The sequence below is a fragment of the Lynx canadensis genome, chromosome D4, assembly GCF_007474595.2.
Source record: "Lynx canadensis isolate LIC74 chromosome D4, mLynCan4.pri.v2, whole genome shotgun sequence".
In the NCBI taxonomy this organism is placed as follows: domain Eukaryota; kingdom Metazoa; phylum Chordata; class Mammalia; order Carnivora; family Felidae; genus Lynx; species Lynx canadensis.
In genome coordinates this window covers 38,482,724-38,503,512 of record NC_044315.2, presented here as the reverse complement: position 1 = coordinate 38,503,512, position 20,789 = coordinate 38,482,724, and the positions used below count along the sequence as shown (strand labels likewise).

At 38.9% G+C, this 20,789-nt stretch overlaps 1 protein-coding gene and 1 pseudogene across 10 annotated transcripts in view; both read left to right on the top strand.

The window, feature by feature from the left end:
• Positions 1-20,789, top strand: part of MPDZ (multiple PDZ domain crumbs cell polarity complex component) — a 159,502-nt gene that overhangs the window by 84,102 nt on the left and 54,611 nt on the right. For all 10 annotated transcript variants that reach the window (XM_030293431.1, XM_030293426.1, XM_030293424.1 and 7 more), the window contains 3 exons: positions 6,339-6,620; positions 6,911-7,034; positions 15,774-15,972. In XM_030293431.1, coding sequence (XP_030149291.1) covers positions 6,339-6,620; positions 6,911-7,034; positions 15,774-15,972 — 605 coding nt within the window. The remainder of the gene's footprint in view (positions 1-6,338; positions 6,621-6,910; positions 7,035-15,773; positions 15,973-20,789) is intronic.
• On the top strand, positions 10,524-11,100 carry LOC115499484 (annotated as a pseudogene).

Sequence of the window (20,789 nt, the reverse complement as noted above, 5' to 3'; positions counted from 1 at the left end):
CATTTTCAAAGCATTTTCTTTCACGTTCAGGGTGCACCTGTTACCCTTGCAAATGATGCTGGGAAATCTCCTTGAATTGGTTTGCAAGGTATAATCTTGAATGGAGCAGCTGCTCCTCTCTCACCACACCTGAGACGGTCTGTGTGACCACGTCCCGTCTGGAACGTGTTCAGTCTTTACTGGCCTCAGGGCTGGAAGCTGAGTTCATCTCCTAATGGACTCTCCTAATCCACAGCATAGCACACTTCTTCTTGCCAGCGGGACAGATTGCATTGTTTAACTTAGTAATTGTTACTTAAAGGGATTACACAATCTGCATACTGAGAAGCATATATTTTACAGGGCAAATGCTGGCTGTATGCAGCACACCATATTGGCTTACTGAAGTCTATTTGCCTCCTTTTTTTTTTTTTTTCTCCCTAAGCAGTTTACTCTTTTGTTGAAGCAAATTTTGGCAAGCTGGCCTATCAACTGAAATATTTAAACTACAAAACAACAAAGAAGACATTAATGAGGGTGTTTTAAAACACATTGAGAAACTCCTGTGTGGTTTCAGTTTTTCTTAGCAAGTAGCACTGTTTCTGCATCGTGGTAAATCACTGCAGCATTGTTTTTTATTTTTGTTTTTGTTTTATGGCATCTTCATAGTACCACGGTATTTACTAGAAAATTGTACATAAATAAAAAACCAGATGATGCATCCATCTTCCTGTTTCTTTGCACTAAATTTGTTTTAAAAAGACAGCATGGTTGGGGCGCCTGGGTGGCTCAGTCGGTTAAGCATCTGACTTCGGCTCAGGTCATGATCTTGCGGTTCGTGAGTTCGAGCCCCATGTCGGGCTCTGTGCTGACGGCTCAGAGCCTGGAGCCTGTTTCAGATTCTGTGTCTCCCTCTCTCTCTCTGACCCTCCCTTGTTCATGCTGTCTCTCTCTGTCTCAAAAATAAATAAACGTTAAAAAAAAAAAAAAAAGACAGCATGGCAATTTGACATGGAATTTAGAACTGGCCATTTTTCTTTTTTTTTTTTTTAACGTTTATTTATTTTTGGGACAGAGAGAGACAGAGCATGAATGGGGGAGGGGGAGAGAGAGGGAGACACAGAATTGGAAGCAGGCTCCAGGCTCTGAGCCATCAGCCCAGAGACCGACGCGGGGCTCGAACTCACAAACCGCGAGATCGTGACCTGAGCTGAAGTCGGAAGCTTAACTGACTGAGCCACCCAGGCCCCCCAGAACTGGCCATTTTTCTTAAAAGCGAGTTCACTTTGGAATCCTTTAATTGATAAGATAAAATCATAACAGTATATGATATTTAAGACAGCAGAGCCTCCATACTGATTTGAAAGAAGTATAAAATAAGTGTGAGGATCTCAGTGATTGCTCACAGTTTTGACTTTACTTTGTTAGCTATGTAATAATCTTGGTGGTTGGAAATGCACAAATAGTTTCACCTTTCCTCTTCCTTGATGAGAGAGAAGTCTTTGACCGTGGTCATGTATACTACCAGAAGCTGTAAGAACTAATCATCCAGAGCGGGGAGTCCTCTTAGGGGAAGGCCTGACTCCTACAAGCATTGTGTGGGCCTGGCCAGCAGCTTGGATACCAAGGCCTGGAGGCACACCTTGGAGCTCCTTTGCCCCAAATTCTCCCATCTGGGAGCCCATTCTGATTTTTATTTTTGAAGGAGTGGTGTTTGCTTAATTTGATTACCATGTAACAGTTCAAGGAAAATAACCATTACTCAGGAATCTGAAAAATACTGTCCAGCTACTTCTATGGCATCTGGACTAACAGAGGAAGGTCATTGAAGTGTGAATTTGAGTGGCCAGAACCCAGTGGATTTTCTCATTGTTATAGGTTTGAATTTTTTTTCTTTTTATCCCCTTTTCCTTGTCACCTTCACAGACATAACAAAATGCAGAAATAATTGTTTTACAAACTTAAGTGCTTGTAGACGTTTGTTTAAAAGCTCAACATGGTTTTGGGAAGAGGATGCTTTCATTTATTTTTTCCTGTTTTGGATTTTTAAATACACCCAATAAAGATCAAATACTTACATAAGAATACATACGTACTTACATATACTTATAGAATACTTATATAGAAAGGAGTCTTCCTTTCTACTCCTTATCCACATTCCCATGCCCCGCCCTTTGTTTTACATCCACGCTGGCTCTCACCCCAGGGATGAAATGATTACCAGTTTTGTGCATGCCCTTCATTCTTCATATTGGTCCCACTAGGAAATGCTGTTGATTCTAGTGCAAGGGAAACTCGGTGTTTGTCCAGAGAGAAGCCCCTTCTTGCACCATGCACATAAAACACAGCTAATGGATTCCAGGATTTAAAAAAATAAAGTAAAATCTGAGGCAGCTGGGTGGCTCAGTCAGTTGAGCATCTGACTCTTGATTTTGGCTCAGATAACGATCCCACAGTAGGTCCCGAGATCAAGCCTGTGTTGGGCTCCGCGCTGAGTGTGGAGCCTGCTTGGGCTTCTCTCTCTCTCTCTCTCTCTCTCTCTCTCTCTCTCTCTCTCCTGTCTGTTTCTCTCTTTCTCTCTCTTTCTCTCTCTGTCTCTCTTTCTCTCTCTGCGTGTGTCCCTTTGCCCCTCTTCCCTGCTTGTGCTCTCTCTCTCTCTCAAAAAAAAAAAAAATTAACAAAAAATAAAAATCTACCTATTCCTATAGATCTCCATTTAGAGTCATTCTGTAGTATTAAATGTTGCTGCCTTCACACCCATGTTTAAAATGTTTGTTTCTTTCTTTGGAGCAGGGGTTAGTATGAAAAACTAATTAAAGCACTTTAGTCAGAATGCTGAGAGTGATTGTGGAAGTCTTAGTGACAAACCGACAGGCTCTCAAGGTATAAAACCAGTCACTTCTTTTGCTCAGTCGGGTCAGTGTACCAACAATAAAGGAAGCACTATACCTTATCTCAGAAAGGGTGGGAGAATGATGGTAAGTTGGGGCAGCTGTGCTTGTACACTTTCCCACATGAAAAGACTATGAAAAGGCTTTTGTGGTAGAGTGCTCATTGAGAATATTAGGTTGTGTCCAGTAAATGTTTCAGTATTTACTTAGTCTATATAAATAAATCATCTGAGTAAATAATGTGCCCAGGTATTACCCTCACTTATTCATCACCTTTAAATGGCGGTTTACAAGTGTCCTTGACATTTTTATTTAACCTCTCATTTTGTTTCCCTGAGAACAAGGCCGTATCAAGTAGAGGCACATATTAATGTGGATTTTTTGCAAGACTTCGGTTTAGCTACCAAGTTGCACTGGGAAATTATAGAATTATTTTTGAACATCTTACAGGGGAAGAGCTGCTTTTCTTTTAGATCCATAAGACTTTTTAAAAATAAAACTCAGTTGGTTGTTCAGCAACCAGAAACGTTTCTGAAGTAGGCGTATGTTGTCTGCTGTGTTGATTAGCTCTTTCTTTTCTGTGTGTCTGTGTTAACTCCTTTATGAATAATGCATGGAAATTTCTGTTACACGATTTATAGTAAACCCCAGCTAACAAGGGTGGCTTGACCTCTTTTTGTGATGAAAAGTGGTTTTTAATTGTAACCTTTATTTGAGGCCTGAGGAAGATGATTTACTGCTAAATATTATAATTAATATAGTAATACAGAAGCTAATTCTGTAGTAAGTGCATTGTTGTTTTTCATTAGAACAGAATCACCAAAGTTGGGTGAATGGGCCAACAGGTTATTGGTTAGACTCCAACTGTGTGGAGGATGATGGTTTCCTGTCATTGTTCCCGAAGAGTCTAAAGGTGTTACTTGCTTGCGTGATGCTCCCACTTGCCTCAGTTCTTTGTACCAAGAATATTTGATAATTCCAGAGAGATGATAACTTACACTGAAGAAGAGGAATGTAATGGACTGTATTGGAAAAATTGATTACCCTTTTATGAAAAACAGAAAGGGACCCATATCTCTTGCCACACCCTGAAATCAATTCTAGAAGGATTAAAACTGAATCTGAAAAGAAAGCATTTATAAATAAGAAAAATACTAGAAAGCATCTCATTTACTTTGTGTGGAAGGATTTATTAAGCAACTTACGAAACCCAGAAGCACAAAAATAATTTGACACTTTGCATCAAGAATTTCTTTCCATAAAGAATTCTTGATTACATAAAGAATTTAATTTCTGCATGTATATCTATATAATATAACATGTACAGGCTGAGAAGATAAGTAAAGACTCAGAAATATTTGTGGTATATATCACAGACTTTTCATATACAGTGTATCAATCACAGGAACAAGTGGAAACCCTGATGAAACTTATGAAAAGTTGGATTAAATATATGAAGGGAGTATTGACAGGAGATATACAATTGTCACGTTCTCACTAATTGTCAGGGACATGCATAGTAAACTCTAAATTTTATATTTATTTAGAATATATTTCTTTCAGCTCAAATTAGCAAACTAATTTAGGGTTGGCAAGGTCAGTTAATAGGTATTCCCATATTTTTGTGAGCAAAAATTGGAAGACTCTTTGGCAATATATGCCAGCATCTAAGTGTGCATATTATTCGTCCCATAATTCTAGTTTATACTAAATAAATTTTCTCATATGCACAAAGATGTGTAATAAAGATAACAGCAATGGCTAATAATTATTGGGCATTTTCTCTTAAGTCAGATATCTTATTAGTACTTTATAGTATTATTTTAAATTTTTTGATGTTTATTTTTGAGAGAGAGAGAGAGAGAGTAAGAGAGAGAGAGCACAAGTGGGGCAGGGGCAGAGAGCGAGAGGGAGACACACAATCTGAAGCAGACTCCAGGCTCCGACCTGTCAGCACAGAGCCAACGCAGGGCTTGAACTCACAAACCGCGAGATCGTGACCTGACTGGGAGACAGATGCTTAACCCAACCAACTGAGCCACCCAGGTGTCCCAGTACTTTGTGGTATTAACTCTCTCTGTCCTCCCAACAGTCCTGAAATATGTCCTTTTATTTTCCCCAATTAATAGATGAGGGGACCACGACACAGAGTATAACTAGTGATGCAGTGAGCATCTGAGCCTGTGCTCCAGAGTCTATGCTCCAGTGCATTTCATACTTAGGAATAGTTTTGTGGTCACAAGATTGAAGTCGATTTTTATTTACGGACATGGAAATCTCTCCTGCCCAGATATTAGATACTTCAATAAAGAAAGTGAAAACATTCTATTTAACTAATGGTTTCAGTGAGGTTTTAAAAATGTACAAGTGCATGTAGTATGTGTGAGTATGCACGTGTATGTGTATCTATTTATTATGCAAATAAATACAAACTTCTGACAGACATCCAACTGACTCCAGCCATTTCTACCAGGGAAAATAATGGGAGTAGGAGCCATAAGGAAAAGCTTTCAGATTGTACTCTGTAAGCACACACGTATATATCTGCATGGCTTGAATCTTTGCTGACGATAATGTATTCATATGCTACTCTTATACTTTAAAAATATTAATATGAGGATTGTAGGGAAAATTGATGTTTGTTCACTAGCAGTTCGTGTAGCAACGGCTTGCCCAAAGCACACAAGTGATACCGTATGTCTGTTGTAAGTACATGCCTGCATTTATGTCGAAGTACCGAATTTTAAAGTTTCAGGGAATTTTAGAAATTAAGTAAAGTATAAAGCCAAGAGAGGTTCTGCGGTGATGTGTATAGATTGTTAATAAGAGAGCCTACTTTAGAACCTATACCTTATTATATACCTTCTTAATATTTCCTGTGTATATCTTGCAGAATATTTATGAAAATTTTCCCTATAATAATTTGAATAACATAGCTTTCTGTTCTCCATAAATACCTACAAGTGACTATCAAAATATTTTTTTCATGGAGATTCTTGTAAATCAGAATCAATATTCTCTTGATATTAAATAGGAACTTCGTACTGATTGAAAATGAACTGCTTGTTTAAATAGGATTTGAAAATACAAGTTACTTGCCTTCCTGTGTGGATTGAACTAAAAATAATAGATAATAATATAATTCACAAATAATAATAATAATTCACAAATTCTATTTGTGAATAGAATATAATATTGTATTTCAGTGATCTCGTGTACAGTATACAAGAATAACTCAGTTGAACATAACATCTATGATTTGTAGGAAATGTATTCAAAAGCATTATAAAAATAAACATCTACAGAATGTTAGCTAAGTGAAGAATTTGTATGTTTCCTAATACTTTTTGGGTAATGAATAATTGTGTTTTGTTTTCTACCAGATAGTTATTCATTAAGAAATGGTCTTACAAAAATACATTGATGTCTCTGGCCATGATTTTTTATATTTTGTTCTTTCATCATCAGGATGTTACTGAAAATTCTTCAGATCCAGTACTTGATCTGCACATGTCCTTGGAGGAACTGTACACCCAGAATCTCCTGCAAAGACAGGATGAGAGTCCACCTTCAGTGGACTTGACCATGGGACCTGCCTCTGGCTTTACCATAAATGATTATACACCTGCAAATGCTATTGAACAGCAATACGAATGTGAGAACTCGAGAGCATGGACTGAATCTCACCTGCCAACTGAAATTACATCCAGTGCAGAGCTTACTTCTGTGCTTCCTGATTCAGCTGGAAAGGTAACGTTGTAAAGATATGCATCGTATATTATGATGAGGTTGGAAGCAGTGACGTGGTCGAGGATTCAGGCTGGTCTCTGCATTTGGAGCAAGTGCTCTCTTGACGCTGAGATTTTCAGAATCCAACCTATGAACTTGTTTTGGTTATAGCTTCCTGCTGAAGAAAGCGCAACCAGTTAGAGAATATGGGTGATGTTGAAATCATACTCCAAAGTCTTGTTTTCCTTTCCATGTGACTTATTTATTTATTTATTTATTTATTTATTTATTTATTTATTTTTTCCTGTCAGGGCTCCGAGTTCTTAATTCAGCAGAACTCCCTGACCTCAACTGCTGAGTGCGTCATGCTCCAAAATATAACCAACGAATCTTTTGAGAGGACTATTACTATAGCAAAAGGCAATTCTAGCCTAGGTAAGTCCCTTCCTTTCCACATATATCTTGCCTCTTCAACCCTCTTGCCAAAGATGAAATATCAAACATGGTTTCAGCATTGTTGGCTGTAGGTGATAAAAAAGGTGTTACAAATTTTCCTATAGCTTTTATGGTTTCTCTTTTTATGTACTCTTTATTTTTCCTGAAATGGTTAATAGGTTTGTTTACTTCAGACTAGCGTAAATCCCTCACTCTCTTAATTATTTAAGAGTATTCACAAGCATCATTTACTTTCAAGAACAGATATACGAACTGTTTGTGTATGAAACAGCAAATCAGAAAAGGAATTCTTCGAAAATGAAAAGTCAGCAATTTGGAATTTCAAATTCTTTGAAAAAGTAAATTATTAGTTTCTTTGAATGTTACCAGTTATGCATAAGTCAGTTTGTGTTTAATTTCTCTCATTCACTGAAATAAAGACTAAAAAGACAGCCAGGTGTGCCAGCACCAAACTATAAATGCAAGTTATTCAGTATTTCTTCCCAGGTGGCAAGGGTTTTCGCGTCCTCTTTTACCCATAAAGGGTTGCATCTGGTGAACAGTCATAAAACTTTCTGAATCGGACAAAGAAGATTTCCTGTAGACATGCGGTCCCAATTACAGTAGCTAAAACCGTATGCAGGCAGAGCACAGGCTTTTGAGTTGATGACTCAGCTCTGTCCCTAGCGCTTGGTGCTGATAAATAGGATCATAAATTAGTTGCTCTGGATGCCCAGTCGTGGCCCGAGACACTCTGTTTAGCTCCACATCAGAGGTGATGTTCTTCTGTAATGGGACCAGGCAGTTTCCTCTGCATTGGTATCTTACGGAGGAGTATTGTTTCCTTGTCAAATCCGAGACTTGGTGGAGAAGCTAAACAGTGCTTACTTGCTGAGCGGGATTCCAGTCTCTGTCTCCAGGATGTTGTTCCATTCGGTGGCAGCCAGGTACTGCTAACAGCAGCTAAATGGAGAGTTATAGCAGAGAATTTCTCCGTAGTTACAATATTTCTTATATATTGTATTTGGTAGAGTAACATAGAACTTATGCTACAGAGCTTCCTATTAATGTGTTAATTATGAGACAGATATTACGGGTATCTAAACGTGTCAGAAATATTACATCTGGTAATACAGGGTTTCTGAAAGCATGTTACTTTGTTTTTTTTTATGTTTTTTTTATTTTATTTTATTTTAATTTTTATTACTTATTTATTTTGAGTTGAGAGAGAGAGGCAGAGAGAGAGAATCCCAAGGAGGCTCCGAACTATCAGCATGGAGCCCCACACGGGGCTCAAATTAACAAACTGTGAAATCATGACCTGAGCTGAAATCAAGGGTTGGACACTTAACTGACTGAGCCACCCAGGCGCACCGCCCGCCATTAATTTTTTTTTTTTTTTTTTTTTTTTTGAGAGAGAGAGAGAGCTAGCAGGGAGGGGCACAGAGAGAGGGAGACAGAGGATCTGAAGCAGGCTCCACACGGACAGCAGAGAACCCACAATGCGGGGCTCAAACTCATGAACCCTGGAATCATGACCTGAGCCGAAGTACGATGCTTAAATGAGTGAGCCGCCCAGACACCCCTGGAAGGAAAGCATGTTACTTTGAATACTAGTTCTGTGGGATGTTCATAGGAGTGTAAATGGGCTACAAGTTTAGAGGTCTGGAATGTGATACACGTAAGGAGACAGATTTTTGTTTGCAAAAAATACTTCTTGGAATCTTCAGCACTCAGATGTGCACTGTGGATCTCTAAGAAGAGATTATAGAATGCAGCATTTCTCACATTTCATTGGCCACGGAACCCATTTTTTTGACTAGCTTGTAAGGCAGAGGTTTTGCAAAGCCCATGTGAAAACCCCTATTCTAGTGTATTTATTTATTCAACTATCAAACACTTATTGTCTTCTGTATTCTCACCACCATGCATAGATAGCATGATTTAATCACTTTCTTCAAGGAACATGAGTTTTAGAGAGTAAGAAAATCAACATATAGAATCCTAAATGCATTAGAATACTCTACACGCTATGATAGACACTCATATAAAGAACATTTGAAAGCTTAACAGGAATAACTGATGCCTACTCTGAGTGTCGAGGAGTTTAGAAAGATTTCAAAGGGGAGATTTTTATCACATAACTGAGGGATGGGGAAAAATCGGAAGCTGCTAGAGCTGAGGCAGAGTGATGTGAAACATGACTGGTTTCTGTGGCGTGGATGAGGTGGGGTGTGACAGTGGGCAGAGTGAGAATTGAAGCTGAAGAAATGATAGGTGGGATACGGTTGCTGGAGGGGTTCCTGTGCGGGACACAGGACGTCTGTCCTAACACCCTCCTGCTTTAGGTTCCTACCAGAGGTGGTTGCTAAGGGCAGAAGAGGGACATGATCTGATTGCGTTTCAAGATCATTCTGGCACAGGCTGGTAGATTATATTGGAAGCAGTTGGGAGACTCTTGTAAGAACCATGGTGTGAGTATACCTGATTTTACAAACTGACCCCTTGGATTGCTTGCCTATTTTTAGTTTGCTGAGAGGATGTTGACTTTTGTCAAATATTGTTCTTCATCTGTTGAGACAATCCTGTGGATTTTTTGCTTGCTCTATTTTAGTATGTCAGGCTATATCATTTTTTAGCGTCATACAGGATATACAGAATTGACCGTTTCAAATATTTTTAAGTGCGTATTTCTGTAACAATAAGTCCATTCACATAGTTGCACAGCTTGTCACTACCAGCCATCTCCAGTAGTTTTTCATCTTCTCAAACTGAAACTGTGTACTCATTAAATAATAAATACCCATTCTCCCTGTCCCCTGGCACCCATTCCGCTGTGTCTATATATATATATTGACTGTCCTAAGAACCTCATGTAGATGGAATCATACAGTATTTGTCCCTTTGTGACTAGCTTACTTCTCTTAGCATAATGTCTTCAAGATTCATTCATTCAAATCACATGTCAGAATTTCTTTTATTAGGTTTTTTAGGATTTCCTTCCTTCTTAAGACGAAGTAAGAATGCCATTTTATATATAAGCACCACCTTCATTTATTGTTGGACACTTGGGTTGCTTCCACCTTGACTTTTAAGTTTAGATGTAAGAAATACACTAAGATGATGAAGCTCTTGGGGAAAAAAAGCAGTGAAATGTGAACTATCCTTGCGTTCTACAATATCGGGAAATCCCTTTAAAAACATTTTTTTTCACACTTATTTATTTTTGAGGGAGCTAGACAGAACACGAGTGGGGGATAGGCAGAGAGAGGCTGGGACACAGAATGCAAAGCAGGCTCCAGACTCTGAGCTGTCAGCACAGAGCCCCACACGGGGCTCGAACTCATGGACCACAGGATCATGCATGACCTGAGCCGAAGTCGGACGCTTCACCGACTGAGCCACCCGGGCGTCCCAGGAAATCCCATTAAACCTCAGTTTGACTTTAAAATTAAATTGTAAGAGCTCTTTGCTGCATCTACTGTGAGAATGAAGACCATTGTCAGTAATTAGACCGTCAACAGCACAGAGAATGTTGACATCATTCTGAAGAGATGCACCGGTACAGTGAAGGTCCCCGGAGGAACTGTATGGAAGGACTTCAGTCACATCAATATGGAACTCAGTCTCTTGGAAGGAAAAAGAAGAGGCTCTGAGTTGACAAATGGTGGGGAAATAGAAATGAACTGGCTACCATTTGTACTATCTGTAGTCACGTGCAGAACGTGGTCAAGGGCGTTACACTGGGCTTCTGTTATAAGATGAGGTCTGTGTATGCTCATTTCCCCTTCAATGTTGTTATTCAGGAGAAGCCTTCTCCTGTTGAAATCTGAAATTTCTTGGGTGAAAAATACATCCACAGGGTTGGGTGAGGCCGGGTCTTGCTTGTTCAGTATCTCAAACACAGAAAGATGAGTTAATTCTTGAAGGAAATGATGTTGAATTTGTATCAAACTCAGCTGCTTTGACTCAGCAAGCCGCAACAGCTAAAAACAAGGGTATTGGAAAATTTTGGGATGGCATCTATGTTTCTGAAAAAGGAACAGTCCAGCACACTGATGAATAAGATCTAAGTCGTTCAGCTACAGAAACAGCAAGATGCCACATGATTTTTCTGATTTTTCAGCCTTCCTTGTGATATTTTAAAGAGGCAATAAAAGCTGCATTGATTTGGGGCTTTTTCTTAAAGTAAAAGAAAATAAGGTTAAATAAAAGCATAAGGGAGCCGTTTCATTTGCTTTCGAGACTAAACCACTTACTTGTAAGTGGGAAATTATAGCACCATTAGTTTGCCAACTAATTTGTAATATAAAAGTATAAGTAACTTGTAGTTTTATTTCTCCAGTTCATTGACATCATTTCAAATAATTTATGTATGCAAAATGTTTTCAGGGCTTTGTTCCTGGATGTTACACTTCCTGGAACCCATTGAGGTTCCTCTAGCATTTTGGGGTTCAACTTCAGTATGCCAAAGAAAGAACATTTATCCATTACCTCATTTGACAGATGTTGGACATTCAGATTTTTATAGCATTTATCGTAAAGAAATGCAAAGGGATCACAAAAAAAAGGACTATTTAAAATCTGTGTAAAACACTAAAATAATTAAATCATTCATTTAAGCTTTTAAAAAGTGTTGCCTTTACAATGTAAATTAACAAAAAAGTGTGTTTATGTTTTAGAAAACCTAAATAGAGAGGCTGGCTTTGTGCTGATAGGAGAGTATGCTCTGAAAGGGTCTATCACTGAACACATTTTCTTAGATTCATAGTCTCCCCTTAATTAACTGTATAAGGTTGTTTGCACTTTCAGCCTTCTGGATAATTTGTTTCTTTCTCTAGTGATAACCAAAAGAAATTGTTGATAAATGACAGACTTCCATAAAAGCTGCCACATTCTGTTTGCTTTGATGTCATGAATCACTTCTTTTTTAACTTTGTTAAATTTAAGGGAGAAATGTTATATTCAGATACATACACATGCACATAGTATCTTTAAAAAAATCTAATCTTGATGATTTTTGATAAGGTTGTGGTCCATTGGCTATTTACATTGTATTAGGACTTGAAGGTAAAAAGAAAAGGTCAAAAGGTCAGATGGAAAGAAAGGTATTACCTTCTTTTCACTGATTAGGAACAGAAACATAGGCAGACTCAGGAATTTCTCTGAAAAGTATTCAGCAGTTGGAAGGTGGAGCCAGTACTCAAACCTTAGTCTGTCTCTGGTTTTCACGTACCATACGTCATACTTTAGTGCTTGCGTTGCCCAAGGCTACATCAAGATTACTAGAATATGCTTTACTTTAAAGCTGAATTAAGGGGCACCTGGGTGGCTCAGTCAAGTTAAGTGTCTGACTTCAGCTCAGGTCATGATCTCATGATCTCCAGGTTTGTGAGTTTGAGCCCCACGTCAGGTTCTATGCTGTCAGCTCAGAGCCTGGAGCCTGCTTCCGATTCTGTCTCTCTCTCTCTCCATCTCTCTCTCTCTGCCCTTCCCCCACTCAAGCTCTGTCTTTCTCTGTCTCTCAAAAAATAAATAAATGTTAAAAAAATTAATACATAAAGCTGAGATTTGCATTTAGCCTTTAGAGAGCAATATAGCTTTGGATTGGGCTAGAGATGCATTTACAATACATTTTTGTGAGTTTTCTTTTGCTTTTATTTTGTACTTTTTTTAGAACTTTGTGCCAGGCACTTTGAAAGGTACTCCCCATGTTTTTCTCATATAATTCTTTAAACAACTCTAAAAGGATATATTATTCCCATTTTACAGATGAGTAAAATGAGGCCAAGTGTGATGTTAAGTCAGCGCAAGGCCATACTGATTAGAAGTGGTGAAACTCAGATTTGGAATCAGTTCTCTGGTTCTACAGTGCGTGATTTGGGCTGTTCTATTATATTTCTTGCAGGAAAAACATTGAGAGATCTTAGAAGTTACAAGCAAAATCTCATTAGTGGATATTATATTATACAGAATTTCTTGAATCCCCAAAATTATCATCTAGTGAAAGGAAAGTATAAGCTGAGCAAATTGGTGCCGACTTCTTGGTTGACGTAGTTGATGTGACTGGGAAACCTTAATAGCTAGTAGCTGGTGGAATCGTGGGTTAAATGTACCATTAAAAGTGAATTCAGAGGTCATATTGACTGTAGCTCATGATGATTTGTCCCATGTCTGTGACTTGCTTTATTTTTTTTTTTAATTTCTTTAATGTTTATTTTTGAGAGAGAGAGAGAGAGAGAGAGAGAGACCGAGTGTGAGTGGGGGAGGGGCAGAGAGAGAGACACACACAGAGTCCGAAGCAGGCTCCAGGCTCCAAGCTGTCAGCACAGAGCCCGACACGGGCTCAAACCCACAAGCCGTGAGATCATGACCTGAGCCAAAGTCAGATGCTTAACCGACTGAGCCACCCAGGTGACCCAGTGACTTGCTTTATTTATACCGCACATGGTGGCAGTGAGAACAAGATGATGGGTTAGAGTCCTGGTCTATACCACTGAGCTGATTTTTGTTTTGTACACTTGCCTTTTAATTTTAATTTTACCATAGTAGTTATTTGGTGGGTCTTGATGGGAGGAAGGGTGGCAGCATCAGGACAAGCTAGAGTACCTATTGAAACATTCCAGACCCACCCCGTTTGCTTGTAAGAAACCCACTAGGGGTGAAACAGCATCCAAACTTGTTGCTTTATGGGAAGCAGGGGTGTTTCCTTGACAACAATACATTTAGAAATCATCAGTTCATTTCTATCAGAAAACTGTAACTAGAGCTCAGATGTCCCATATCCAGGTATGAAATATCAAGTTGGAAACATTATAGTCAGGATTATTCTCAGAAAGGTATTCTCAGAAATCTAGTTTGGTATTATTAAAGTTAATATTTAGGGGCGCCTGGATGGCTCAGTCGGTTAAGCTTCCAACTTTGGCTCAGGTCATGATCTCGCGGTTCATGAGTTCAAGCCCCGCATCAGGCTCTGTGCTGACAGCTCAAAGCCTGGAGCCTGCTTCGGATTCTGTGTCTCCCTCTCTCTCTGCCCTTCGCCTGCTCTCACTCTGTCTCTCTCAAAAATAAACAAACATCAAAAATTTTTTTTAAAAATGTTCGTATTTAGAAGAATTTCTTTATTTTTATATTGAAAACAAAACCTAAAAAGGAATTTGTGACTTCTCTCAAAGCAGGTTTTTGCAAACTACCCTTATAGAGTTGTACCTCTCCTTATATTATTTAATTATATGATCTTGTTTGGAAGGAACTTCTAGCACTTGGTTTTAAGTGAATTTACATTATTTTCTGTAAAGTTTTAAACATAATTTCAAAAAGTTTTATATTTTTGGAGAGAGGGTAGGGTGAGAAGGGAACATAAATTCAGAGGGCGTTTGTTGAGAAACCCTTTTGGAGGAAGTGGTGTTGACGAGCAAGAAGGAATTAGCCATACGGGAGCTTCGGGAAGAATGTGTCAGGCCAACACTGAAGTGGGGAGAAACTAGGTGTATTTCTGAAGGCAGTCAACATGGCGGGAGGAGATGGAGCCCAGGGCGTGATGCTGAAGAAGGGCGCGCGTCGGGAGGGCCAGGCCAGCAGTGCCCTATGGGTTGTGCCACTTAAGTGTGTTGTAGGTGTGTCCTGCACGACAGGGCGCTGGTGAAGGATTGTTAACAAGGGAGTGATGTGATTTGTCTTGTTTGAACGGTCGCTGTGTCTGCTGTGACAAGAGTGCAATGGGAAGACCAGTTGAGAAGCTCTTTCAAAAGGTGGGGCCAGAAGTGCCAGCTTGGCGTGGGGTTGGCCTGGAAGCAGAGAAGGGTGAATGGATTTGCGATACGTTTTGGAGACAGCGATGACAGGACGTGGTGAGGGATTAAATACAAGAGCTGAGAGAGAGGGGTAGGAATCGAGAACAACTCCAACATTTCTGCTTTGAGAAATGGAGAGTAGGGTACTGGTGCCATTGTCAAAAATGGGAAGAAATACGGGAAGTGGAAACTTGGAAGTTCAGTTTTGTACATCCCAAGGTTGTGTCTCCTGTTAGCCATCCAGGGAACATGTCGGGACAGCAATTAAATACCCAGATCTGGAGCTCATAGCACTTCAGACTTAGAGATAAAATGGGAAGAGATTAGGATTAAGTCCACATCACTTCAGTTAAACAGACCACTGTACATCAGTCACTGAGGATAAGACTTGAAGAAACGCTTCTTGGTGTTAGCTATCCTTTTTTTTAATCTCAAGAAATCAGCATAGTACTTGGCACATAGTAGGCATGTAGTAAATATATACTGAATGAATAAATGAACTAGAAATAATAATAAATAATAGCACAGAGTTTCTTAATTTACACAACTAATTTTCCCTTTGTAGTCTTGTTATCTATTCTCTTACATGTCTAAGAAACGAACTGCTATAAAATTGATTTGTTTCTGTCAAAACATTTTCCTCAGGAGCGTTTTCTCTTTTCAGGGGCAACACATCAATAACCTGAGTTGTAGTCACTCCACAACACAGACCTATTTCATCTCTGATATGTCTAACATAGATTATCATTTTCTGGATATAATTTCACAACCATTTCAAAAAGTAAATTTTGTGTTAACATTTTTTTTCTTTCCTTTTGATTGTGTTTTATTGGATAAAAAAAGTTACTCCTTTTATCTGTGAATCCATAGGGTATATTAAATTCAACTTAAAATGAATTTGAAGGTCAAGTATTTGATATATATCTGTGCTTCCCCTTTACCATAGGGATGACAGTAAGTGCTAATAAAGATGGCTTGGGGATGATCGTTCGAAGTATCATTCACGGAGGTTCCATTAGTCGAGATGGCCGGATTGCCGTTGGGGACTGCATCTTGTCTATTAATGAAGAATCTACTATCAGTTTAACCAACGCCCAAGCACGAGCGATGTTGAGAAGACACTCTCTCATTGGGCCTGACATTAAGTAAGTATCATTTGGACTCCAGTTTGGCTTGGGAAATTCAGGAAGTTCAATTCACGGATCATTTTTTTTTTTTCAGTATGTACTTCTGTTTAATATGCTAAAATGATCACACATTTATTAAAAATAAATCACTCAGAAATTTGATTATTCCTGAATAGTTCTTGATTGTAGATATAGTTTCTTTAAGATGATACAATGTTTAAATATTTGAAAAAAATTGCCTGCTGTGTTTAATTTTACTCTAATAATTCTGCGAGAACCTTAGGTCTCCGTGATATGAGCCATCTCTCATAGAACAGGATGTCCACTTAGGATCAGTATAAGGAACTGTGTACTACCTAATTGACCTATGCAAATCCTAGAACTAAGCTAGTTTTTCAGTGGTCGGTCATGGAAGAGACTATATAGAACAGTGTCAGTCTGACCCATAATTCACCCTTTGGTCAACTACCTCGTGATCCAAGAGAATTCACCAATCTGTTGGTATAGTCTGATTGTAGGTCATGTAGGCCATTTTGTCAGGAAGTGCTTAAAACTACTCCATAATCCCATATTGTGCTAAAAGCACATCATATATGTCGCTTGGTTTTTAAGTCACAAAACATTTCTTGAGCAAACATAAAAATCAGTTTATGACTCTGACACACCTCATCAGTGTAATAGCTTGGCTTTTCTTCTCTCACATCAACTATTGAATATTTGTATTTAATGTATAAGGGATAAAATAGTAAAATAAGAGCACAGGGAAAGATGGTTTAGCTTACATTGAAGTAATGATTACCAGTATGGGAAACTTTGCTGTATTAATGTTATTTTACTGACTGCATTCTCTGTTATTCTTGTGCAAAGTATATACTGCTAGAGCTTTGGTAAGAAAACTGTATTTACAATCTGTTTTTCATTCTGCCATCAGCAAATAGCAGAAAAATGTATACTGTCTGAAGTGGATTCTGCTATCTTACACAAAAGAAGTATTATTTTTAGGCAGAATTTCAGTGATGGACTTTGTAAATTTGCATGCCCTTTTGACTTTTGTAATGGAATGGATCATCTCATCATGTGACAGTTCCTTAATTATCTGAATAATGTGAGTCCAAGAGAATACATTAAAAATGTCAGTGCCTCTAAGAAGAAAGAGAAACTTTAAGAGCTTTCTTCACCACTTATAGACCAGTGCCCATTCATCTAGCTTCAAAGATGAATGACATAGACCCACATGGAGACCCTTTTTTGCAAGGCTTTTAGCTTACATGGTTTAGATGGAGTATAAAACACACATGGCCTGGTAACTGATCATTTGATTTATTGTGTGATACGCACGTCTTATGCTCTAGGCACCAATGCGAGTCCCCTGCCCAGTTTTTGGCACTGAGGCCCGGAAACGGTGCCTGTGTCTAGTCTTCCCCCTCAGTTCAGATGTCCCGCAAAACTTACAAAGTGGCCGAAAAATAAGACGATTGTGACACTGTTTTGGCCTAACTTAGGCATCTAGGCCACTCTAGAAAAGTCTCAGGGTACTTTTTCAAGCTCCCAAAGTCATTTTTTCTCTTTTCCTCATTTCTGCTGCTACTGTCCTTTGCTTTGTTTGTTCTCCCACCTTCTGATTCAGCACCAGAATGGACCCATTCATGCTGACAGCAGCTTCATGAGGGCCTTGAGGATATCTAAAGAGAGAGCCTCATGAATTACTGCTTTAGGATCCCAGGAGTCAGAACATATCGTAAAGAATAAGAAAAGTCCTGCATCTTCCCCTCCTCTGAAGACCAGTCAATCCATTTCTTTCTCACATGGTCAGGTGTGTGGGGATGTACACAGGCAGAAACACGCGAAACACATTGATTTCTTCTCAAGTGTCCTGATAAGGCTGTGATTCAGATGGGTTTGATTTGACTCACTGGGTAAATGGTAGAAAGAAATTAGAATCACATAATCCTTTTTCAGAAAAAGCGTGTTAAATAATCAACACAAATAGCCATTTAGATTGACCAGGGCTGAGCAGCGTGTTCCGTGCATTTTGCGTGAAGTGTTTTGGCCCCGTCCCCTTCTTATCACTTGCTTTTATGAAGCAAAGGTTTAGAATTACCTTAAAAGCTCTGTGAATAATCCTCCCAAAAAGAAAGTCTAGTCCTTCCACTACTCTGAATGGAACCATAACGTTGCCCCTGGCCAGTTAAGCTTTGCTGTCATTGCTGGATGTAGGCTCCATCCACGTCTCTTCCTCTTTATTTCTGGTTATGAGCCTAGCTTGATGTGGGATAGGAGTGGAGGGAGTGTATTGGGGGGACTTAGAAAATAAGAGGCTCTAAATGGTTCAGTTACATAACTGGCGGGTTTTAGGAAAATCATTGCTTATTGAAGATAATGTACCGAATTTCTTTTTTGCTGTTTACGATAGATAGCTGGGAACTTGGTGTGTGTGCGTTCATGCGTGCCTGGGTAGATAATGTGAGTTTCAAGAGTTCAAGAACAGCCAGTTTAAGTTCCAGGTTTCATTATTTTCTATGGAAAACCAGATGTGAAGCCTCACCAGAATGCACTGTTTCACTTCTCACTCCACCTTGCCAGGAGCTCTTATATTTCTATAATAATAGCCAGGGTTTTGTGCTTAGCAGCAGCTGCTTCTAACATCTGCCAGATAATTACCGAGCTGAATCAGAATTCACCTGCCTTAACCCAAAGTGTGGGATGAATTCCTGATCAAGGAATAAAAGATTGATTGCAGTTATATTTTTCCATGCTTGTTAATAATCACTGCTATAGACACCAGTGAAGAGCAGATGCTTTTCTGGGGGAGGTGTAGATGGGGAGGGAGGTGGAAAGGGGAAAAAAAAACAACCAGGAGCACCCACTTTTAACTACATATGTATGCATCTCACATTCAGCACAAGACATTGACATTTGTTAACACCATTGTAAAAAGATGCCGCGGCGTATGCTTCACATTCTAGATTTTCTACAGCACCTGCTGATGATCGAGCCCCCTTTTATGTGTGAGTATCGGTGATTCAAAAGCTCATTATGGCTGTGTGTTACAACTTGTCTGTAAAAACCATTTCATGCTTTTATAACTTCCCAGTGCAGGGATACATCCAGATAATAGATTCAGTGTATACATTTTGCACCCCCCCCCATTTATTTCAGAACATAAATCCCAAAAGAACTATGAGATTGTTACATTTTCACATTGCACTGCTGATTGTGAACTCATTTGAAAATCACATTTTCCAACTACTAAGCTACCAGGCTCTTTGTCAGGGAATGTCTGCATGTGCAGACGCGGTCTCGGGATTAATAGCCGTATCACATTTCGGCATTCCTAATGCTATTCTTTTTTCTTCCACCCCATTTGTAACCAAAGATTAGTTTACATTTAAGAATTTTTAATACAACTGTCAAATAAGCTGTTGCGGTGTGTTTATTTTTGGTGCTCTGGCGATTTGGAGGTTTTGTGTGCTGTATGACCAGGCGTGTGTTAGAATTGCTTTGCATGTGCTGTTGCGTTGTGGGCCTCTTGTTCTGGTGTGCTCGCTGTCTGTGGGCTAACTACTTATGAAAACTGCCTTCTTTTCCATTTCTCACTGCCATCTAACGTATCAGAAAAATATTTGTAAAACTCCCTGTCCCCTAGCCTTGGTAAAAGAAAAAAACAATTTGGGACGAACACGGAGGAAAATTCATTTTCAGCGTTGTTAGGGGTAGAAACCTTTTTTTCCTTCTCGAAACATTTAAAAAAAATCAATACTTTGAACTGATTATTATTATTTTTGCTATTGTGTTCCAGCTCCCCCCTCAACTCCTGACTTTTATTCATTTATAAAAGTCTTTTTATGTGTTTAATCTTTTATTTTTATGTTTTTATTTATATGTTTTACCTGATCTTTATTTATATGTTTTACCTTTACTGAGTCTTCAGAAATAATGCCAGTTTTCTTGAATGGGCTTTTTAGTTTTAGGTTTATCTTTACTTGTCTTCGTGTAAAATAGAATCAATCTTCCTGACATAATGTGTTACACATTTTTTACTCATTATTTTTGAAGGGATAAATTCAAGTTTATTATTCCATATATTTTTAACACCATGGAGAAGGTGTTTTTATAGATGAATAAATTAGCTAGAGCCAGAATTAGAATGTGACTCTGTCTCCCAGTGTACTCCTGAACCCTCTCAACTGTGCTGCTTTATTTTTTGATCCCTGCGGTAAAAGTGTCATGAGGAGACTCCCAAGGGTCCACGGAGTCGGCCAGAGCCATCAGGTGCGACCAGGCTAGCTGATGCCCTGGTACAGCACTGCGTTACATTTGTTTTATGCTTCTCGGGTTACAAGAGCCTCATAAAAAGTGACGTCCTTTTCGTGATTGAGGATATAGGGATTTGGTGGTGGTGATTTACCCTCCCACTACACTCTTGATGAGCAACAGAGCTGTGTCTTCTGACTCCAAATTTAAGTGACCTCACAAGAGTGAATGCTTTTTATGGAATAACCAATATGTCTGGAATTACATATCCTCCTCACTCAGTAAATTATGCCAGTGGTATAATTCTTATTTTATTATGGCATAAAAGACAGTCCTTTTATCCTCGCCCTCCATTGCTAAGGTTTTATGTACTTATTGTCTTCATGGGTAAGTTATGGATAGCTGGCTTAATAGTCTTCATGATTTTTATATTGTGCAATTTTGATACATACTTCTTCTTTTAGTTGCGCAAGGTGCTGAACCAACTTCAAATTGAGTGTTTCTCTTACCTAACTGTTCCTTAATTTGAAGATCTCGGGACCACCTCCTTGAACAATCAGTTCTGTAGCCTTGTATCAATC